The following is a 25,098-nucleotide window of genomic DNA, read 5'->3' on the forward strand; positions in this document are numbered from 1 at the left end:
AGCCAAGAACCTGCCTTAGACAAGGCACAGAAAATACATATACAACATGTAAGACCCCAAAGACACACAAGCATAAACTTTGTCTGTATAAAAGAAAACTCCACAGAAGCTCTTGTATTTTGGCGCTCAGATCTGAAGCATTGCTGGTTCTGTATCCTGATGATGATATGCACTGCAGCTGAGTCTCCCGAATAATAAGAACAAAACTAATTCTAGTCTTGACTCTCATCTTCTCTGTTTCCAGTCAGTTCCTCACATGTCAGCTACTCAGATTATCAATCAGTGATCTGAGTTCTTCCATCATTTTACGTGGTTTTGTAAAATGACTCCATGAAGGACTTCTTCATTCCATATGATTGAAACTGAACTGATGTCATCATGGAGCACACTGAGAGCAATGCAAATGCTGATGCCTTTTGTTTTGTTTTGTTTTGTTTTGTTTTGTTTTGTTTTGTTTTGTTTTGTTTTGTTTTGTTTTGTTTTGTTTTGTTTTGTTTTGTTTTGTTTTGTTTTGTTTTGTTTTGTTTTGTTTTGTTTTGTTTTGTTTTGTTTGCATTATAAAATTACAGTATAATGTTAGATGTTTCTCTGTGTTTGTGCATGTTGCCATGGTAATTGCAGGTTGCTGTCCAGGATGGCTGGGATGAAGGAGCAGCAGTTCACGGAGGAGAAGCCCCTGCTGCCCGAGCAGCGAGGAGTGGACTCAGACATGGTCAGTCCACCTGCTGTATTACCTGTGTATGTGTGTGTGTGTGTGTGTGTGTGTGCGTGTGTGTGTGCAGTGCACTGTCATGCTTGAGTGCTCACAAGCTGATGGCGCTGTGTGCAGGATGAAGATGTGTGTGCTCATTAGCTGTGATGGCTTATAATTAGACAATATGTTTGTTTAGCAGCAGAGGACGAAAATGAATGAACTTCAACAACATGATGAAAAGATAAAAGCTTGTTTAAGATGAGAGAGAGTGGTGCAGATCAGAGGAGAGCCAATGGGCGGTTACATAAAGGCCACTTATTCCAGTTCACTAAACCATTCCCTGAGCAGCAGGTTGGGGCTGAACGAGAGGCTCTTGTATGTTTGAGAGACACTAGTTATAGGAATGATGGATGGTGGAGACATGCTGAATCAACTTGATGGAAAAGTGATATTAAGAGTAAAGATTTATGCCTAAAGAAGACTCATTTTCCCCTTCAACTTTTCAAACACCCATTTCTTATTGAGGCGAGTTAGTAAATACTGTGGCGAGCTGTGTGAATGGAGATAATGAAAAAGAGACAAAGAATGCTTGATCCAAAAGAAAAGGCTAATTATGCCATGGCTGTTTTTATTCTTGTGTAAAGCAAAGGCAGCTATATCATTACTGCTCAGAATAGTATGGAAACAACATACACAGGAGTGGAGGATCTATTTCAAGTCCTCACAATTTGCATTTTTTTGTGTCCTTGGGGATACAATAAAAAAACTGTAACATACCACATAACTGTTGAGAGCAGCAAAAAATCAGACTTAATATTAGACCTTTATTAGATTTTAATTTCTTTTTTATTGGATTTTTATTTATTTTATTTATATAATATTACACAAATCTGTTCAGCAAGACCTGTGAAACTTTAACATGTATATAATAAATAGGCCTGCTTTGGAAAATCTCACCACACAGAACCCTCATGTCTGATATCTAACTTCCTGTCAGACGCAAACTGAAAAGGTCGACTGTTTAAAGACACAGTGACATCTAGTGGATTTTTTTTTTTTTTGCATACTATACCTCATCCGAATGGAAGAGATAGCTTAACCAGATAGAGTTTAATTCGACACATTTTTCACTCAAAAATAGTGACTCAAAATGTGCACTACCAAACGGTTTAGCAGGAAATTAAAGGGGTGTTCTCCTGCTCCTAACAGGCCTCTTCAATCTGCTCTGGAAGAGTCACTGTGACTGACTCAACATGTTGCCATGACTCACTCAGCCGGTGTGTCAGAAATAAAACGGTGTACCCAGGAGGTGCAGTCACTCATCGTTCTTGACTCAGTTGCTGATTAGAAACAGCCTAAATATACTGAGCATCAATATGAAAGACTACCTGTGTGTTTCATCAGCTCGTCCAGCCAAAGGTCTTCAGGCCTGTTCATGACGACTCGCTGCTTGTAGCCTAAATAATCAACTGCTGCATCGATCCGGTTCCACGTTGTGACTCGTAGCTGCTCCTTTTATCGTTCTGTGGAAGACGACTTCTGTGAAGAAAGACTTGCAGTTTGATCTGGTGCCTCTCTCTCCTCTCGTCTGGAGCTCCGGTGCTGTCATTGAGTGATGAGCTCCTGGCACTGAATGCTGGGAAAACTCTGCTCTGACTCACTGGAAGTCATGTTGGACTGATACTGCATGCAGTTCAGATGGGCAGAACAGAGATGTCCAGATTCAAAGCAACACCTTATTTCCTGAAACTGATTTAAAGTTTCAGAATATCGGGAGGTTATTTTTTTTTCTTAGCTTTGCCATGCTTGGCACTTAAAAAAATAAACTGATGCTGCTGCATGCTGAAATATTCCAAATATTTCAACCAGGACTGTATAATCACATGATAATTGCTGATTTTAATCTTTTTTTTAAAAATATTTACATCATTTCTGACACAGCTTTCGGCAATTCTATAAAAGCAAGAAAGCAAAACTCCATTTATATATCACATTTAATTCCAGGTGGATGCACAATGGGCTGCACAAAGTCTAAGGCCCAAGTTGCAGACACAAAACAATGCCATCAACTGACCATAAAAGGGAATCCAATCCATTAAAATAAACATAAAACCTCATGAAATAATAATTAAGATGAATTAACCTATAAAAAATACAAAGACATGTAAGTCAGAACTGATAAAAAAAAAAACTCAAATAAAATAGAATAATAATTACAAAAAATAGACCATTAACAAAGGATAAAAAATATAGATTCAAATGAATACAAGAACTAAAAATAGAATAAAATATGATAGTTAGACCAATAATATATATGAGCATAACCAAAATCAAAATTAAAAAATAAGATCAAATGACAGAAAAAAGCAACAACCAGTAAAAGCTAAAAATACACATTAGGTAAAACATTGGTTTTACCTAATGTGTATTTTTAGCTAGACAAAATAAAATAATATAAAATCAAAGTTAAAATTAAACTACACTACTGGAATGCAAACAAGGGTTGACACTGAGAGTAGCTAAGGACTTTAACATTTCTGCATAAAAAACACAAATTGGTGCATAAAAAAATTAGAATGCAGGAAATGAAGTTTCTGACAGACAAAAATCTTGTCTTGGCAGGGGGCCGCCTGATAAAAAGACAAACAAAGTCGTGTCTGTAAAAGTCATACTTTTACAGACACCCCTCATGCTAGTCCCAAGCAGGTTTCTATTTTTTTGCTTTCATTTGATTCCTAATCAAGAGAATCTCATAAGAATTTCTTAACTGTTTTGAAAAGCAAAATAATGGAATTGAAAACATGTGCTTATAAAATGTGATTAATCTTGGTGATTTTTGAATTTCTGTGATTTATCGCAATTTTTAAAAAAGTAATGGACAGCCCTATTTTTAATACAACAAAGACCTTAAATAAATACAGTCAAGTGAGCAAACAGGCAGAGCCAGCCAGCAAATATTTATGTGAGTGACAGTCATTGTTGGCAATAATGCTCCACATGGTTGCAGCTCACTGAGCAAAGGAAGAAAAGGTGTCAAGTGTTGTGACTGTCGTCTCTGGTTCGAGAGCAACAGACGTGTTTGATTTGAAACAAAACTACCTCTTGAAATGTACCTGTACGTGCACTAGGAGAAGTATTGTTTTTGAGACAGCATTGTTTTCTCCACAAGGATTTTATTTTTTGCATTGTGGAGTGTGCTTAGTCATGTTAGAAAAATGGCTTATTTGAAAAGAGTGATTATGAAAAAAGTTACAAACTTTCCCTTGGTAGTCTATGTGATCAGAATCTCTGGGAGAGGCCTGGACTTATGACCTTAGTAGGTCCAAGATGCTGGCTACAGCTTTTTCTACTCTGCACTTTGTATTGAAAGTGTTTTCCATGTGACATGACTGCAGCATATTCCTGGTTTACAGTCCAATCCAGCAGGTCTCCATCGACAAGCTGTTCCTCTCTTCCTGTCAAAGGAAGGCTGCAGGTCTTCAGTGTCTGGAGCGTCAAAGGCTGAGAGGACCACTGAGTGCATCTCCAAGACCTGCAGAAACATTGCATCAGAAAATGAATATTAAATGAAGTGTATCACACATTTATGTTGACTGTATGCTGTCTTTTGGCGGTTGTTACCCAATAACCACTTTGTGTTTGTTGTTTTACGACACAGCAGGATAAAGGAGAGGAGGCATCGGGGGGGTTACCATGCCCCGCCAGCCCCGAGCCCCTTAACCAACCCCTCCCCCAGCCGCCCCACTCACCGCTGGCATGTCATCGCACGGCACTGGCTCCGCCAGACCCGCCGTCGGACCAGCGGGGTCCTTCCGGTAACTACCAGAACCACCAGAACAAGCAGAAACATGTGATTGCCACATGACTGAATCAAACACGCACAACATGGAACACCACTCAGAGAAATGCAGTGAGGGCAGTTGAAATAATCACAAGAAACTGATTCGCCAGGTTATGAAATCACATTGGAATGTTTTGAATTCTATGATTTTCTCTACGCTCCGCAGAGAAACTGTACAAGTACTTTATTTGGTTGTATCCTATTTCGATGGTAACCAATGCAGTGAAAATATTGGACAACATTTATTTTTACTGTTGTGCTAACTATGACTTGCAGTGTTGGAAGAAACAGTCAAGAGGAATGACTCCCCTACCTTAGTTAAAAAAAAGAAATGCACTGTAAAAACAATTAAAGTAAAAAATTCCTGCACTTAAAATCTCAGGTAAATACCAGCCCATTCTTACTCTCACCTCATCAAATACTGTGACTTTGTCAGTGATCTCACTGTCAGCTGTTGGCGCAATGGGCAACAACCTCCTCAAATACTGCCGTTTTGTCATTGGATGTGGGTGTCAGATATGGACACACTGAGCCACTCTTTGTGGTGTACCGTGCCTTTCGGCAACAGTTTGTAACACTGCCAACAATTGCTATAGTATGAAGAGTTAGAGAGATTGGGCAGACAAAAGGGACAAACGAACCCCAGACTTTCAGTTGGGAGCCTGAAAGTCCAGCATTATTTTAATAACAAAGAGTGTGCTAGTATGTGTAGCATGCTACAATATTGTTGTTTGTCGCATGTTGCATTTCCACAAATATTACCTACTTACTTAAAAACCAAAAGCTTTTATTTCCTAAACCTACTGCAACCAGGGAGTAAGGATTGGACCCTCTCACAGTAATTTTAACCATTTTCATTTTAACTAAAATATCAAACCACCGGTTGGGGGGTCAGTCAGGGGAGGACCCACTCAGGCCAATTAAGTTACATGCACACACAAAACTAAAGGCAACGTGCAAATAACACTCAACGTGCAAAAGCAGTGGATAGTGAGCGAGCAAGGCCCCGGCTTCAACAGGCCCCAACGCTGAAGATGATAGATCAAGACACTTCCTCTACTCTTAGGAAAATACCCCCTTAAAATCTATCACAAAAAAGGAAATGCATTAAAATGACAGCCAGGCTAAACAACAGCCAGCACTGCAACAAAAAAAAATGGGGAGAAAAATCCACGTTTAGTAATTTCATTTTTTTAAACTTTGTTTAAAAAAAGGCGAATAAATCTATCATCTACCTTCTACCTTCTTTAACGGTCACAAAAATGGATTAAATCAGTTCTCGCTTGGAGCAAGCACAGGCATTCAGAGTCCACACACTAGACTATGCTCCCAAATATTTGACTGAATTACCACCAAGGTGATGTTTCAAGGTACTTGAACTACATCAGTCTGATGAAGAATCTGATAAAAAGCCGAATGATGAGAAGTCTGCCCACTAGCTCCCATAAATGAATTAGCAGAATCTAATTAACAGTGTGAAGCTTGAACCATCACCTCAGTGGTATTTAATTAAATATTCATGGGAGCATAGTCTAGTGTCTAGAATCGTTTTTTTTTTTTCATCTTTTGTCTTTTGTCCAGCACCTAGTGTTTGTCTTCTGGAGTGTGTGAGATTTAAATTGGGCATGCACTGTATGATTTTAGAAATGTTGTTAATTCCAACTCATACTATACAAGTAAATTGTTTGCAATGTAAAGCCAAAGTTCACCATCAATGTGCTCACACTTGTATGGTCCAATCACTTGTACAGTCCTGAGAGCTCACACTGTACGAGTAAAAATGGCCCCTGTGGACCATCCTGGCTTTTGACAATTGTCAATAGAGATTAGTTTGGGGCACAGGCAGGTGCCCCATGTACAGAAGCTATGTCCTCGCCGCAGCAGCTGTGGGCTTCAATTCCAGCCTCAGCCCTTTGCTGCATGTTATCCCCTCTCTCTCCCCCTTTCACACATAAGCTGTCCTATCTTATAAAAGCAAAAAAAACCCTCTTAAACAAACATTAGTTTGAAAGCTCCGAGGCAGGTATTAGTAGCAATGCTTAACAAGGCAGAATTGTGCTGCCTTGATAATCTGTGTAATTCTGTGTGCCGAAACCTCCAAGAAAAAGAGCCACCGGCCTGTATGGACTCACAGATGGCTTAGAGGACATGGACACTATAGCTTGTCCATTTAGTATTCCTTGTTGTGCTGCTGCTACCAGCCCTAAACTACACTTTTCTATGTTATGTTCTAATCAGGGGACATCCAGCGTTGTGTTGCCATGCTGTTTTCAGATGCATCTGTTTGCCACTTTGCGCAGGTGCAATGAGAAAAAAAGGCACTGATGTTGGGGAAATTACTTGTTGCTCTGCTTCAACTGTGAGAGATGATCAATCCGTGCTCCACTTGTACACTGCACAGCAAACAACGCCTGATGAAACTGACATTCGACCTGACTCTAAAATGAGTTGTGCTGCTCAAAAATCAGATCTCAATTGGGCTAAAATCGTACAGTGTATGCTTGGCTTTAGGAAGAGTTATATTTTAGTCAGATAACCCACGTTTGAAATGTTTATTTCAACACCAGAACATAGAATTTGGCATCTAGACTCCAGCCTCAACACTCCCTGCAGATAGTTTTACATGGGATATCAGGGAAGAATGATTGAATATCACCCCCACCCCCTGCCAGAGCCCACAAGTGGATGCTGGGGTGGTAGTGGAGCTGAAGGAGCAGGCAGCGCAGAGCTGGAGAGCTGATTTTTGCAGCTAAAATTGACTGCCAAATTGTGAGGATGTGTTTTGTTGATGATTTAAGGCGTGGCTCCATTATTGTAGAGCAGACTTTGCACACACCTTATGCACACATGCTGTTTGCCAGATTCCTTGAAGTTGCTTATGCTATTTGTGATGGACAAGTTTCCCCCTCTCCATCTCTCAGATTTCTTGGATCAAACTTAAACAAGTCAGTCCCCTGATCCTCCTGGACCTACTCAATTAAAATTAAATGCAACAGTAATTCTGCTTTGACACAGAGAGATCCTTTAGAAAAGATCAGAATCTGGGCCAAAATCTATATTCAGGGCCCAGACACACAGACTCTGAGATCAGAGATGAAAGAAACACATCTTGGCAGCAAATGCAATGCAGCTAATTCCAACATAGCAGCCTTCTCTCAGACAATATGGGACTCATTTTCACACTGTGCAGCTAGTCTAGCCATCCACGGTCCACATTTCAGGTCCACCGTGCATTCCCCTCTCTCTGAGCTCAGCTGCAGCACATCCTCCATCCACTATCACAGGATGGGAGGTATAAGCAAGAGAAGAGTGCCTCCTGCTGGTCCGACCACCATACTGTCATCATTAATGTTCCCCTCAGAAAACAATGAGTCATTTGCATGAAATCCACAGGGACTGAAGTTGCCCTCTCAGTTGCACATTTCTGTTGAGATCAGTTTATCAGAATTATTTCTCCTCATATCGTCAGCAGCTCTGGTGAGGAGACAGTAACATATTAAAATGACTAATATTTCCTGTTGGTGTCATGTTGTTGTCAGCGGGCAGCTTCAGGTCCTATTGTTTCAGTGCCATGTTTTTCTCTCTTTAGGTGTGTCCCTGATCTGACACTGTTTAATGGAGTGCCACTCCTGTCCTTTCTTTTCCAGTCATCACTGCTTACTACTTCAAATGTGACTGTATTCTTTTCCCTTGCCTTAATCCACCTTTTCCTTCTCATGTTGTATATGTAACCATCTTTAATCCTGTCAAATTTTATTTCAGAAATAATATAATAAATAATAATACTATCTTCTATCTGTACATGTGTACCAATGGAGCAGTGTAAAAACCATCTGTGTGACTGTTGTGACTACTGTCTAACCTCATGTGCATGTCTTTAACTTTTTGTCTAAATGTTCAGATGTTCCTGCTCTGCTCCAAGCTTTACAAAGGCAGCAGAGCAGGTATAAGCTCTTAAACCTTTGAAACCTGGAGCCACATCACTTTTCTTGTGCTGCTTTCAGACGTCTTTTCACAAGTATTTAAACTTTTGAACCCTGAGCATAATGGTTTAATTTCTTTCACAAACATGGGTAAAAAAGGCAATGAGTAACTTGTCATAAAATACCCTGCATACTGCATGAAATAAGCAGAAAATGTTTTTCTTAAAAGCTATGAAATAATGTCCAGAAAACTATATTTCTAATTAACAAAATTTTTGTTAATTTTTTTAACCTTTTTTCAGGTCAGTTCCCTTTTTTGTGTGTTTTTTTTCCTCCTAATTTTCAGGTAATATTTAATGCTTCTACAAATTTCTTGATATTTTTTGTAACTTACTGCCTTTTTACAATGATTTTGAAAAAAAATCAAACTAATTTGCCCAGGTTTCAAAGGGTTAAATGACATTTGCTGAAATAACACAGGCCAGGATTTGTGAACTGTTGTGTTGAAAAAAAAAACAAAACAAACAAACAAACAAAAATCTATTAAAATGTTTGTTAGCATGTGTCATTTTCCAGCACATCAGTATCCATTTGATTCTGGATGAAAACCTGTTTTATGTCAGTACATGTCTTTTTAAATGACAGAGAAGAGAGTGAAGACCAGATTCCACACAATATGAGCACTGCAGGACAAATCATATTGTCTTCAAGATTTGTATCCAAAAAAAATATTAAGCTTGACATGAAATTCTGAGTTTTCAAACAGTAGGAAGCTTTGATTGGTGTCGGCACAGCTGTCACTTCCAGTGAAGCCAGCTTGTCATCAGTCAGTGGCTCTGAATGGGTCAATCTATTTCACCGGTGGAGGAGTCAGACTGGCTCGCAGTCTTATTTTGATAATAAAAAAATAAAAATAATGTAATTTGATTGTCCTGCTGGTATACCCCATGCTCATGTTTGTGGCGCAGACATGTTGAGGTGATTTGCTGTAGAGGAATCTGGCTGCTGCTCTCTCTCATCCTGTATTTAAAAAAAACACCATCTTCCCTCACTTTCTTCCACTGACTGTTCCCAGTCTCCCACATGCACTTCAAGAATGATCTTTACTGTTGATCTAGAATTGGACACAGTGGAATAACAGGTGAATTTAGCACTAACCAAAATACATACGGTTGTGTTTTAAAGAGGCATCCTACCAATTTTACCCATCAATATCAGTTTACTAACCATTTTAAGAGTAGTCGCCATTAAAACCAGTTGAACCATGTCTTTTGTGGTTCTAGAAGGAACGTTGACTAAATAATCCTAATGATGTCATCAGGGTAGGGATGGGGGATATATTACATAATACTTGAGATATCGCTTGCTCCATGTGTGATGTGAGGCATTTAAAGAGGCATTCTACCAATTTTACCCGCATTATATGCAGACCTTCAGTTGTGACTTAGTCACATGTTGTGACCACAAACTGGTAATGTAAAATGTCAAAGACATGGGTGTTTACCAGGGCCAGATGAAGGCCACTATCTATCATATTATGGGAAATATAGTATCCAGTTTTTATGAAGCTTGACCCATAATGGGGACTATTTGGACCTCCGTGGCATCACTTCTGACCATTTGTTTTTAAATATGTCTCTTATTAGGACATCAGCCTAATGCAGTGAATGGCTAAATACCTTAATTTAAAGGATTCAATTTTACACTCAAATCTTGGCTTTTGTGGCTGTAAAAGGAGGAATTCATGCTAAATTTAATTTCTACCATACATCTGTGTGTTTGTTTGGTGACAGTGTACATGATACACTGTAGCCTAATGCTAAGGTGCTTCTGGGAAACTGTTTTTTTTGTGTCTATGGTTTGGACCTACAGTGCACAGCTTCTGCTGCTCCTCTGTGAGTCTGGCAGTGTTGAGCTCCAACAGTCGATGAGGAATATGTGTGTGACTTCACACTATTTCACACCTTCACACCTTCCTGTTTTAACTGTCTCTGTCTTCTGTCTCTGCTTGTCTTCTTCTGCAGGAAAGCTGTGAACAGCTGATGCCAGTAGGGGATTGGAAGGTAAGACCTGATGTGTACATTACTCTTATAACAATCAGAAAAAAACATCTATAATCAAGTAGGTTTTTTACTTACAAGGTACACTATGAGAGAAAAGACACAGATAATGCAACATGCAATGCATTATAGAATAGAAACATTACAGTAACAAAATAAAAAATACTAAAAATTACAATATCAAAAATATGTACAATAGGCTATAGTTGTTACTGTCAGTACATATCCATGCACAGTTAAGTGGAGCTACGGGCTCGATTAGGTATATTTTTTATATATTATATATTATTAAATTATTAACTATTATATATATATATATATTATTATATATTTCTATATATTTCATTGGAATGTTGTCCTTGTAGCACTGTTGCCTCGCAGCAAGAGGGTCCCTGGTTCGAAACCCAGTTGGAACGGGGTTCAGTCCATGGGGGCCCTTCTGTGCGGAGTTTGCATGTTCTCCCCGTGTCTGCATGGGTTCTCTCCAGGGTCTCTGGCTTCCTCCCACAGTCCAAAGACATGCAGCTCAGGTTGATTGGTGATTCTAAATTGCCCTTAGGTGTGACTGTGAGCGTGTACGGTTGTATGTCGGCCCTGTGATAGTCTGGTGACCTGTCCAGGGTGTACCCCGCCTTCCGCCCGATGACAGCTGGGATTGGCTCCAGCCCCCCCGCGACCCTTACGAGGACAAGCAGTTACAGAAAATGACTGACTGACTGACTGTTGTCCTTTTCCCAGTATACAAGCACTGGGGGAGAATCCATTTATGTCTTTATGTTATATCCATTTATGTCCATGTACAGTATGTTCGAGTCCTCCGCAGTAAGTGGAAATATGCCCCCTTTCACTAGTTACCACTGGACCTCCATACTGGTTGACCCATTATGTCACATACCAAACAAGTTAGCAAGCAGCAAACAGGTTGCATCTCAAAGGGTAAATAGTGGAAAACTTTCAGCGCTGTAAATTTTGTATATACTCTACACTTTACTTTTTACCTTCATCTTGCTTGTTTCCAGTCCTTCTTCTTCTTCTTTTGTTTTTTGGCTTTCTCTATGAATTTATGCTGTTCAACTTCCAGGTCAAAGCCCTGTGCAGAGACGATGGAGCATACACAGAACGCCTCTTTCACCCGCATACATGAAAGAGTAAACTGACCCCAAACTGCGTTATCTAGGATTTACATGTTTACATTTATTTTTTGATTCCAGTAAGTCCAGACAAACAACATTATTCCACTTTTTCTAACATCATTTAAACATCTGAATCTGAATGAGAAAGCTGCACAGTTTTTAGGAGGATGTGCTTGGTGACTGGGTCCTGGGCCTTGTTGATGAGGCACACTGTAGTTGGGATCCATCCTGATGGGCCGCAGTATCTTGTCAGAGGGAAGTGTTTCAAATTATTTGTGTCTAAGTTGTTCATGGTATTTTCATTGTGGACTCAGTGATGGCAGTCCTAAAGTGCACCATCGTTGAACTTCTTCAGCAGCCACAGGGGGAACATCCTCTGCTGAGATTTTTGGCTGGGCAGTTCATTCTTCTTCCAAAGCCATCAAAATTCTGAAGCTTTGACAGTATTTTTGGACATACAATCCTGATGCCAAAAGCTATCACTTTGGCTGGAAAGAACCATTTGCTTTCTTTTCTTTTCTTTGTTTTTTTAAGAAGTAGAGCATCACACATGTACCAACACAGCTGGAATATTTTAGTCAGACGTGGCGAGTGTCAGACAGACGTGATGATGAGATGGTTCTTATGAAACACCTCTCTTTCGCACTTTAAGGTCTCAAAAATATCCCTTTAATTACAGAACAGCGTTGTTTCTGCTTGCAGGCTGCATGTGAGATAAAGGATTCTCCCTCTCATTTAGAGGATTCATTCTTGAAGCAATAATACTTAAGAAAACTTTTATGCATGTTTAGCTAAACTGTTGAAGTTGTCACTGCACCAAAAGTTGCTTCACTGCATACTTTGGACTTGCAATATTTAGTGTGCAGACTTTTTTGTCTTTTATGGTGCTGTTAGTTAGTTGATGTTAGTGGACAAGATCTTCTCATGTTGGAATACCAACTGTTGTGAAGAATTTCGTTGATGCATCATTGGGCAAAAATCTCACAATAAACTTTGAGTATATTGTCATTAAAGTGAAATAAGTGATAATTTGACTTAAAAATTTGACTTCTAAATGGAAGAGAGAGGACGTTCCTATTGGCTTTAACAAATGCGGATGCACCTGCATGCCATGCACCCTTTGGGAAAAGCCTAATTTAATGGAGAATCCTGCAGAGGAAGTTACTATTTCAGCATTGTTGCCAAAGCAACAAAGTTCTCAATAACAGTGTTCTCACGTGACGCCACCATTTGCGTTGCATGTGGACGTGCCTGGTGCTGTCCAGCCGTCCACCAGCATATAATAACAACGCTACTGGTTCTGTCAGAGCACATACTCATCTGACACCATCCAGCCACGCTCCAGTTGGACGGTAGCTCTTGGCATCAAACTCATAACCCAAAAGCACTGACAGAGCAGCGCTAGTTGACAGGTTCGGAGTGAGAAAGGACTGCATTGACAAGTTACCCACTTTGCTATGATATAAAGCTGTAAAAAAATCAACAAAGTATCAATTTAAAACAAGTCTATGTCTACATTAGTCTGTCTAAGTGTCTAAGTACAATTCACATTTATGTTTTTATCTTATAAAGGTAATATGGTACTAGATATATAACAATAAACTAGACAGGAAATGGCAACATTAATGGAGAAAGTATACATAACTGTTTACATGTGGAACCCCCTGCTGATAGAATGTGGACATAAATGCAAATATTTCAGTCTCTCTGAAAATGTGATGAAATTCAATTGATGGCATCAGCACCATCTACAGTTACACCTACTCTGTTCTGTTGAACCTGGGCTGAAGTATCTCTCAGATATCAGTATTTTTGGAACATCGCCTGCCCATCACTGTTCATCAAATGCTTGCTGGCAGAGATTGTATGTTTAGATGGAGTCATGCACAGTCAGCAGGGGGAGAGTTAATCTCCTCTGTGAAGGAAAGAGGGACAAAGACAGAGAGAGAGAGAGAGAGAGAGAGAGAGAGAGAGAGAGCGAGAGGAAGAGAAAGCAAAAAGTGGTGTTTTAAGTTGAGTCAGCACGCTGACTGTTCTGTCAACAAGAAAAGGGGGATAGATGGAGAGAGAAAGGAGGGAATAAAGGGAGGGAACAGGGGGTAGAGACAGGTTTGGAGAAGCAGGACAAAAGGCCACGCTGCTCACTGACACCAGGGAGCAAAGAGAGGGAGAGTGTGGTCTGTGTGTGTTACTGACAGTGTGTGCGTGTGTGTGTGTTACCTGGCTGCGGTCAGTACGATGGTCACTGTGACACTATTACAGTTGAGTGAATATGCTCGTATGCCGCAAACTTCAACTGGTTTGACTTGAATGTGATCTGCTTTTGTTTGTTTTTTTTGTAAATATGTTTCCAATTACATTTCTCAGTTCAAGCCAAAAACTGTAGGGCACTATAAACAGAAGTTGAAAACAATCCTGGAAACAATCCTAATTGATTGTTAATTCTTGATTATTAATAAAATAAAGGTTCAGCTGGTCTTGCACTACAATACTTCACCATAGTTTTGCACTGGCACAGAAGACTCTAGCAATTTCAAACTGAAAGCCAACTGAACTTGTTGGTCTCAGGGCTGATAGCCTGCTTGTTTACACCTCCAACATAACTGCGAATAATTTGCAAGTAGAGCGTGGCATTGGTTGAAAGAACTGATTTTGAGACATGTTACAATAATTAAGGCATGATGGTTCTCCCCTAATTCTTGTTAATTGCTGCCTAACATTTCATGTCCCAATTACAGCACACTGTAACAAATGTTTGTAAAATTACAGCAAACTACTGGCAGCTGAAGTTGCTAGAATCCTACCATTACTTTATAGTTTCACTACCGTAAATTGCTTCAACAAGTTATTATCATTTTATTGTAAATTACAATGGTATTCTACAGTAGTTTTGAGGTTACAGTGTAACATTGGCTCAAAAACAACAATTTTCAATGACTTACAGTATTTTGAAAAAAACTGTACATTGTTGTTAAATTTTGCCATATCTTAACAGTAACCTGTCACAGATTTCTGTTGAATGACATGTTGTTACCAGCATCCTACCATACTTTGACAGTGTCAATTCTGTAAAAGGCCTTGACAGTATATTACCGTTAAATTTATTAAGGTATTCTACAGTTGAGGTTTACAATGTGATCAGCTCCAAAATGCATAAAGATATATAGTGTTTGACAGTATTTTGAAAAACCTGCACATTACTATCAGAATCTGGCCTTATTTCTTCAACAATTTGTTCCAAATTTCTGTTGAATAAAATGTATTAGCCAGCATCCTACCATCATTTACAGTTTCAATACCATAAAATACTGCAACAGTACATGCTGTTGAATTCATTACAGTATTCTACAGTAGAATGTGGGGTTAACAGTGTAATATTGGCTCAAAGAACATAAACATTTTCAAGATTTTGTTTTTAGAAAAAACTGTACATTGCTAGTAGAAGTTGGCTGTATTTTTGCAGCACGGACTTTCTGACATGGGATTTGGCCTCATCATGGCTAATTTATTAACGCAGCTGAAACAAAACAAGGTCACTATGAAAAACAGAAAGACAGTGAAGCAAAAATAGATCAAAACTAGAGCAGTGGTGCTGATGAGAGTGCCTTCACACCAGAGACTGACAAGACAGCTGACCAATCGTGTGCAGGGGAGACAGAACTCTGAGCAAATCATCTCCCGTCTGCCCCACACCCTGTCTCAGTGCCTACAGAGAGAGGGGGAGGAGGCGGGCAGCAGCGCCGAGCTTAAGAGTCTGGGTGGTAGCAGTGGCAAGCAGACAAAGACACTGCAGCAGCCTGCAGCATTTCCCATCCAACTGTCCATCGTACAGCGAGTGCTCACCAGGACCTAGTCCCTTCTGACAGGAGAGGCCTGGCTGCTCGTCTGCCTGTCTGCACCGTCTGCTTCTTTATTGGCTCAAAGGACAGTTAGTGTGGAGCCATGCCCGAGTGCTGGGACGGGGTGAGTGCCAGGGACTAGTGTGTGATCGAAGGAAAGATTGATACTGCACTTGTGTGCGTGTGTGTTTCATTTGTTTAGGTGGTGTGTATGAATCACTGTGTTTTGATCCAGTGTCAACAACGTTGAAATAAATGTGTTGGTCTCTACTTGGTTTTAAACTGCATGCGACTTCAATGTTATCTGGACAATATATACATGTATATAAATATATATACACATTTTTTTGTTGGCAGCCAACAAAATGTAGCTGTGTTAAGTTGTTAATACAGAAAATGTGTGTTAATGTTGGTTACTGGGAAGGACAAACTGCAGCGTCAGTGTCATATGATGGGTCATTCTGACTTTGGCCCACTGACACACTTTAGCTTGCCAGCACAGATGCTGTGCAGCGCACTTATGCACATACCTCTGCGGATAAACGTGTGTGTGTGTGTGTGTGTGTGTGTGTGTGTGTGTGTGTATGCGTGTATGTGTGTGGGTGTGTGGGGAAATTCTTAATCCTTCTGCAGTATCATGAATTTTAGCAACCTTGACACAGATGATAAAAGGTGTGTGTGTGTGTGTGTGTGTGTGTGTGTGTGTGTGTGTGTGTGTGTGAGGAAAGGACGAGAGAGAAGAATGCATTTGGGGCATCATGTTGCTGTGGCACATCAGAAAAGATGTGTCTTCTTTTGCATGCTGCAGAGAGATTGTAATTCCTTTCTGAAGGTCATTGGGACCCTGTGTGTTTTGAAATACCTCCTCATGTTTACCTAAATCTAGTCCGTACAAACAGACGGTGAAATAAGCCCCTGATACACTAACTGCCTCAAATTAGAAGGCTGGCTGCAAATAAAAGTGATGTTGACGCTGAAATGACAGAGGTAATCTGGCTGGATTAACTCGTAACGGCTGGTTGAATGACTATCTGACACTGAGGAGAATTATGCAGATTTTTGGCAGTGGGCTGCATCAGAAGTGTTGTGTTTTTCTGTACCATGAATTATTTCAATCACTCTGTAGTGACAATGTGTTATGTTACGGATACAAATCTATCTATTGAGAGATGCAGATTGACAGTTGCAGGATGATTTTTAGTCAACTGTTTCTCTGTTTCTCAATAGTTACAGGAGTGAAAAGATGCTGCGAGGACAACAGTGATGATTTTGATCTTTGTTTGGTTTAAATAGAGTCTATGGACAGGGGTGTCAGCATCATCATTAAAGGCTTCACTGCATTTTACCGTCAAACAAAATACAAAAATCCCAGAACATCAGTGTGGTGTGTGCTTGAGTTTGAGTGTTTGAGTGATACTGTGTGCCGACATTGTGCAGCACAGTGTAACACATATCTCCTTCCTCCATTTTGAGTTTGGCTGGCTTTGATCAGAGGAAGCTGACAAAATGTGGGTCATAACAAGAGAGGTTTGGATATGCAACAAGCCTAATTTTTGGGCTAATGTAAACCTTTAGACATCTCTATTTTGATTTTATGCCAAATTATTAAAAGGATATTTCAAGATCATGAAAAACAGAACATTTACACCACTTGGATGTTGTAGCTTTAACAAAGACACCATGATCCTTTTTTTGTTTTCTAGCGGTCTTTCTAGTGTTTTCATTTTTCTTGTGCAGGGATGAAAACGTCTTTCACAAGGATCTCAATCTTTAACTTCTTTTGAAAATACTGGAAAGGAGTAGATTTAAATTTTATTTTTTCTGGTATTTATTTTTTTACTTTTCTTTTCTTTTCTGCTAATTTCTAGGTAACTTTATTTCTTTTGCTACAAATTTTGTGTTTTTTTTTGGTTATCTCGTAAGTTGCTCATTGCCTTCTTTCTATATCTTTGAAACAAATCAAGCCAATTTGTTTGAAACCTTAATACATTATATAAATGATTAATACATCATATCAATGATTGTCAGATATGTTTTCAGGTAGGATAAAAGCAGCTGAATATGGAGCCAGTTAATATCGACTCCCCTGCTGTACATTGGCACCTCCATCATACATCAGATTAATTATCATATTTTCATTTTAAGAATATAAGATTATTTTATCTAAATTATCTTATTTTTACCTTTGTTTGAAATTCTCTCCCAACTCTTTGCAGTGTCCACTTGGAATGTCTCTTCTCACTTCTTAAATATTTATATTGATTTCCAATTCCTATGTTTTGACTTCGGCAGGGGCCCTTCTGTGCGGAGTTTGCATGTTCTCCCCGTGTCTGCGTGGGTTCTCTCCAGGGTCTCTGGCTTCCTCCCACAGTCCAAAGACATGCAGATCAGGTTGATTGGTGACTCTAAATTGCCCTTAGGTGTGACTGTGAGTGTGTACGGTTGTCTGTCTATGTGTGTTGGCCTTGCGATAGTCTGGCGAACTGTCCAGGGTGTACCCCGCCTTCTGCCCGATAACAGCTGGGATAGGCTCCAGCCTCCCCCCGCAACTCTTACGAGGACAAGCGGTTACAGAAAATGAATGAATGTTCTGACTTTCCCAAACTGCTGTAATGGTCTTCATGTTGTAGAACTTTGTAAATATTTGATAGGACATTTTCTGTCAGATGCCAGCTGACATGATGTTCTTGCAGTCTTTGTTCTGCTGAAGATGATGTCTTAATTGTAAAAATGTTTACATGTCAAAGGTGAGCTTTGCAAAGTTGCTGTTTAATGCATTACTTTTAAAACCAAAATCCACATCAGAATACAATCATTTCATCTTTAAGGAAATTTTAGTGTAGGTTATTTAGTGATGTTAGTTTCATCCACTGATTCCTGATTTATGTTCTTCTCTGGGCGACCTGTGTCACAGATGAGAGAGACTTTAGATGAACCCTCAATTGTGAATTCTGCTGTTTAATTCTCCACTCTGGCATCAAATATTTTTCACATCAGTCCAAACCTCCTATCTCTTTCAGCCAAAAAAAGAGAAAGAGGAAAAAAAAAGAAGATTTTTTGCTTTCTTTTTTGCCATTCACACTTCACAGTCTAGTATTTATACCACCACTACAACTATTAAGTCAATCTATGTATAATAATTTACAGGATTCACCGCAGTCATGGTAACAAATGACAGACCTTCTTGCCATGTAACTGAGCTGCTTTCAATCTGTCATACTGCTTTGAGAGCTGTGCCAATGCACTGAAGATTAATGAGGAACAATGTTAGAATGAAAAAATAATGAATTTCATCCAATGCACAGACATCATGATGTGTCTAACAATAAGAAACACTTGAAATAATGAAGAAGAGTTTTCCATCTGTTCTCCCTAAGAGGATTCAGGTGCAAATGTCCTCATTCAGACAGCTGACTGTGTGTAAACAGCAGGTGAGTGAGAGTGTGTTTGTGTGTTTCACAGGAACATGATGTTGAGACCCCTTATGGGATGCTGCATGTGGTGATTCGCGGTGCACCCAAAGGAAACAAGCCTGCAATCCTCACCTACCACGATGTGGGACTGAACCGTGAGTATCCATGCTATGTGTGTGTGTGTGTGTGCGTGTGTGTGTGTGTGTGTGTGTGTGTGTGTGTGTGACTTGACAGATGTTACTGGCTTTTTGTCAAGGTGTTTCTGCACTTAACAGAGGGGATAATTGGCCTCTGTTGCCACACACACATGCACACATGCGTGTAAACAAAAACACACACACACACACACACACACACACACACACACACACACACACACATTTTAAAGGTAACATACTGTAGTTACAGATCATTTGGATGCCTGATGTTTAAAAATGATAAAATAAACATCTCACAGTGACTATTGATGATTTCAGAAAAAAAAATTACCCACTGAGATTTTTTGCTACATAATAATCAATAATTGGGATATTTGATATTTGACAAAGTGGCTAAAGGCAATTAATGGAACAGCTTAAACAGTCTGGTAATGTAAAAAAAAAATCACTTTGTTTATTTTAATGAGGCCTTTAAAAGTGGGAAAAGATAGCACTTATGATATCACAATGTCCAAGATATTAAGCCTCATAACACAATATCAATATAGTATCACTATATTACCCATCTTAAGTGGGTTGTATTGGACAGTAGGACCAGATGGATTAGAGGAGTTGTCAGAAAAACATCTCAAGCTCATGTTTAAGTCTGGAAGCTGAATACTGACTGTCTTGATGTTTGTGTTATTCATAAGTAACAGTGTGTCCTATATGTCAGGTCCTCATACAGGCTGACTGGTCAATAATTGAACAAAGTTGAGAATAACATAAAGCTGTGTATGGGAGAGGATGGATGGATGTTTAAAGAGAAGTAGAGGAGATGAAAACAATGAGAATGGCAAAAAGAAAAAAACAGACAAAAATAGCCAGAGATGAGGAGGCAAATGAAAGGGTGTGAGGGAAGCGTGGATGAAATGTAGGTCAGAAAAACAGCCCCATCCTGCAGAGGGAGATGGGGCGGGGCCAGTGGCACTGCTTTGATGGGTGGAGGTAGGATAGGGACGGTGGGGGTTTGGATCATGTGTAATGGGCCGAGGCTGATCCACGGCTCTGCTGACTGCCGCTCTCACTGCAGATGTCTGGTTTTGTTGCCTGCTTCCCCACTTTTTATCCCTCTCTTCCCTTCTGTTAAGAAGCTGATTATCCATTTCATTCAGAAGACAGAACATGATAATGACACAACGCAAAATGAAATGAATTCTGTAGAATGTAAGACTAAGGAATACAAGAGACCAGAAGAGAACTGCAGCGGAGCAGCAAGCTCATTAGTATTCACAGCTAGTCACCAAATCACTCTGTAGGATGGCGTACCGTCGTACAGAGTGGAGCAGAGGTGCGAGCAATGGAGGGAAAGGACATGGAAATAAAAATTGGTAGGGTTGTTGTTCCCTTTTAAATGACTCCCAATTAACAGATAGCGCAGCGGCCCACCAGGCCCCCCATTAAAAACACACAAGTACAGCAAACAGGATGGAGTGGAGAAAATAGAAAATTGAATGAAGGAACAGAAATTACAAATGAATGAGAGAAAATAAGAAAGATAGGCAGAGTGTTTGAAGAAATAGAAAGGAGGAGAAGGAGCAGAAAAGGAGAGGGATGACAAAGAGACTAAAACAGAGAGATAGTCAAAGTGTGGGAGCAGAAAGTAGGTCATGGAGTCAGTAGGAGCACATACTGTGAGTGCTGACCGATGACTCAGTGAGAAGAAAGCAGGAGAAAGCGTGCGCCGCCAGCTCACTGGTTAGTCATTAATGCTGAGTCCATGCCACAGTGGCCCGCTTTCATGTCCAGCTGCATGTCAAACAAACCCTGGACTTTTACCCAGGAGACCACAGTGTGTTTCCTGTATGAAACTAAAAGTCACTGGAATCATTTTAACCCTGTAGGGACTGTTCGGTGCATTTTACGTGCCTTTCATTCTTCATTTTTTGATCATTTTGGCTGTGTTCATCCATAAGAGAAGATTGTGTACTGTTAAAAGTTGGAATTTCCAGCTCGGCTCCTACAATGAGTCTAGAATACACTGTGAAAACAAAACTGTTACATTCAGACTGTTAAGTTAAAAAAAAAAATTGCTATGGAAACCCATTCAAACTGCAGGTTTTGATCCCACAGCCATCAAATCATAAAAACATGCATTCATTATTTGGTTCTGGGCTTCCAGTAAAAATGAAAACTCATATTAATGTATTTATTTATTTAAAAGCACATTTTGTGTGCAGAGCGATGAGTATGTGTCACTGCACAAAAAAATAATAATGCATAAAAATCTATGCTGCAAATTATTGACATATCCTAGGCTGTGATAATAATAATAATAATAATAATAATTATTATAAAAACTAGTTAGCATGTAGATAATTCACTCTTTGTGTTTTTTGTCTAATAACATAGTGGCATCATGATAAAAGCCTAACATTTGAATGGTTAAATTGATATTTATGATTAGAACTGATGTTGTTTAAAAAATTAACTCAATGATAGTATGCAACAGTGAAAATAATATTGATGTCTAATATTTTTAAAGCTTAAAAACACATTTTGTGTACGATACAAGTTTTTGTACTATTAAAGCGGCCCTGAGGATTAATAAAAATATTAGGCATAGTGTGCCTGTGTAGCACACTATGCCACATGCATGTGTAACCTGATATTACATTATATTAGTCAGAGACACACGTTTATCTTGAAAAACACAATGCATGTAATGAGCATAAATTGATGCCCTGTCCCTGAGCGTCCCAAACTGGTGCAGTAGAGTACCTAATTTTTCATAGTTTAACCCTCTGAATCCTTGATCGACATCACTTTTCTTGCGTTGCATTCAGAGGCCTTTCACGCATACTAGTAAAGCATGTATTAAGTAAAGTAAATATAAATAAATATATAAAGTAAATAAAAGTATACCTTTAAATCCCGAGCAAGGATTTGGCAAGACATGTCCTTCAAGTTGCAAGAAATTAGTAGATTTAGACATAATTTTTTAAAAAGTAAGGGAAAACTGCCCAGAGGACTATATATGGGTAATATGTTGTGCTTCTGTTGTTGCTAATTTTTGGTGATTTTTTTTTTTTTTACCAGTTTCTTGCTAATTTCTGAGTTATTTCTTATGAAGTTGCTCATTGCCTTCTTCCCATGTTTTTGAAAGAACTCAAACCAGTTTGCCCAGGTTTCAAAGGGTTGATGTTGAGGGCAACTGACCAAGTGATGGTTATTTGATGTGCTGGTGAGGACGTGTAGTGATGTCATTCTAATTGGGTCATTCAATTACCAGCGCTCAGTCAGAGCCGGAAGAGGAAACAATGTTGCTTGGTGCTTTCACCGAGTTTGACATGCATTGGCTGAAAGCAGGCTTACTGCAGAGGCAGTGGGAGGAGGTCAAATATAGAGCTGACATCTTATATATGTAGCTATTTCAGAATGCAATGTTCTGAATGTTTTATCCTAATTAAGGAAAGAGAGCTTGAGATGTTGAGACAAATCCTCAATGAGTCACTCTCAAAATCCATCTCTTTTTTAAGAAAGACAAGAAAAGAGACTATGCCAGTCCCCCATAAGCCCTCTCCATTCAGAAATGAACTTCATGATAACAAATAAAAAATATCCAATTATTTGTTTGATAGGACCACAACACACACTATTTTACTGCCCTGTAAAAATGTGCTATTACGATTCACTTGCTAGTGTTAACCATTTAATCAATGTTTATTTTTTTAAAACAACTTTTATGATATCACAGTTTAGGGTCCAATAAAAATTGAAATGTCACTGTACAAGTGAAATTTTGGGAAGGAGGTCCGGCACTATGCAGTTATATTTTTCTAGAGTAATTTACAGTAGCAGTTCTCTGACAATGAATGTGAATTTAGTTAAATGACAGGTCTGTCAGAGACAGAGAGCCATCTCCTTCTGGCACAGGATCAGTTGTACAGATGGTCACCTTCATCTTCATGGTCATCTCTGTGTGGTACATGTGTAATGTGATCACATTCCTCTACTGTCATCCCTCCATCCTGTCCTTCTCTTTTCCCTGCCCTCTGCTATCTTCCTACCTCACTTGTCTTCCATCTTGTCTCTCTATCCTCTCACCCCATGCTACCTCTGCTTAATTCCTTTCCTCCCTTAATCTCCCACAGACAAGCTCTGCTTCAACACTTTCTTCAATAATGAGGATATGCAGGAGATCACCAAGCACTTTGTGGTTTGCCATGTGGATGCTCCGGGACAGCAGATTGGAGCATCACAGTTGCCACAGGGGTAAAAAAAAATGCACACACACACACACACACGCACACACACACAATAATAACCACTAATGAATGGATAATTATTTATTATTTCAGATGTGTTGGAAATAATGCAGCAGTTAACATTTCCCATTTTAAAGAATATCTAAATTGCTTGAATGCATTATGATGAAAAGTATAAACAGATGATTTGAATGCACTGATCACACACAGTCTATGATGCAATGATAACCAGAAGGTGTGTCCTTCCTCTCCACAGGTACCAGTACCCTACTATGGACCAGTTGGCCGGGATGCTGCCCACTGTGGTGCAGCACTTTGGGTTGGTTCTTTTAAATGACACATAATCCACATTATTTCAGAGCTGAAACAGTCAATATTTTATATGAGCCATCTGCAGAGAGATCATGTTTACTGTCTACTGTGCAAGATGGCAAAGACTAGACATTTTTGTGTTCCTGCAAAACTATTCATTACATCAGTCTCCTTTGCGTAAAACACAAATTAACATCTCTTCAACTTTCCCTTTTTTCAGAAATGCTTTTGTACATTTTTAGTACATTAGAAATGATCATGCACTTGCAATTTTAGTTCATTTAATGATGAATTATCCAAAAGGAAAAAAAGCCATTAAAATAAGTCAAATCCAGTTAACACTAAGGACTGTCTGAGAATTTTTAATACAGCATTACTTCATGGCAAAGGTTAGTCTACTAACCAGTAGAGATGTAGACTCAAGTCATTGTGACTCATTTATCATTATATTGATGAGTTACAACTTGCGCCTTGACAGAAAATGAATGACTCGACTTGGACTGGGACTTGTGATTTGTCTTTACTGGAGACATGATTGCTGGAATGACTTGTCTTTGTTCCTTTAATGTTTTCAGTTTAAATGTTAAATGTGAGCACACACTGGGAAAGGCATTGTCCTGATTGGATGGTGACTCTATCAGTCAAGCTTCTTGCAGTGCCACCTGATGGTCTGCGGATCAGAGCAGATCATCATCATGATATTTGTGCCTTGATTTATCATTTTCAGAGTCCAGAGTGTCACATGGGACTTAACTCAGGACTTCACTTGCCTTAACTAAGCGCTGAGCAAACTCTGCCTTAATTGATAAGTTTTAAGCCACCAAAAAAGGCCTGCCTTCAAGAATCAATATCAGACTCCATTTTACTCATTTTGCTCCACTGAACAGTGGAGTTGCTGCCCCATTGCTGCTGCCATCAGCTGTTGTGGAAGGTAACAGCAGATATTCTAATAAAATATGCAGTCAAACTGATGTGATTTTTTTAAAATTTGCTTTATCAGAGACAAAAGTAAAGCAACACAATTCATAAAATAAGCACACCAGAATCTTTAGATAGTTCAGGCCAACGTGTTTAACTCTATATCTTTATATGTTATAGTTACAACGAAAATGACAACAGAAATAAAGTTTTGCAGTATCTCTGCAATTCAAAACAGTAGCCAATTATCTACATGGAGGTGAGTTTTGTTGTAAGCACAGTGTCACAATGATTGTCTACTTATCTTTAAATCGTGACCTTTGATGGATTTGTTTTAGATTTAAGAGCATCGTTGGGATTGGAGTTGGAGCTGGAGCTTACATTCTGGCCAAGTTTGCTGTAAGTCACATCCTTGTTCTCCTGCTCTGCACTGTTCTGTTCAGAAGGAACCTAACTCTGGATTCAGCATTCAGATATGGTCTGAGCAGTGTTTGTTTTCATTTTTTTTTTTTTTTTTTGTCAAGACTGGTCTTGATTGTGGTTCTGTGTCCTCTGCTCTC

General features: G+C 39.3%; 1 protein-coding gene across 1 annotated transcript in view; it reads left to right on the forward strand.

Annotated features, from left to right (window-relative positions):
* Positions 1-25,098, forward strand: part of ndrg4 (NDRG family member 4) — an 88,560-nt gene that overhangs the window by 46,890 nt on the left and 16,572 nt on the right. Inside the window, 8 exon segments of the mRNA XM_088080623.1 lie at positions 622-712; positions 4,353-4,420; positions 4,422-4,509; positions 10,483-10,521; positions 18,953-19,058; positions 23,195-23,315; positions 23,565-23,627; positions 24,877-24,937. Of these exon segments, the coding sequence (XP_087936749.1) occupies positions 622-712; positions 4,353-4,420; positions 4,422-4,509; positions 10,483-10,521; positions 18,953-19,058; positions 23,195-23,315; positions 23,565-23,627; positions 24,877-24,937 (637 nt within the window).

This window comes from Plectropomus leopardus, chromosome 7 (assembly GCF_026936395.1).
Source record: "Plectropomus leopardus strain MGB_pleo_1.0 chromosome 7, ASM2693639v1, whole genome shotgun sequence".
Lineage (NCBI taxonomy): Eukaryota > Metazoa > Chordata > Actinopteri > Perciformes > Serranidae > Plectropomus > Plectropomus leopardus.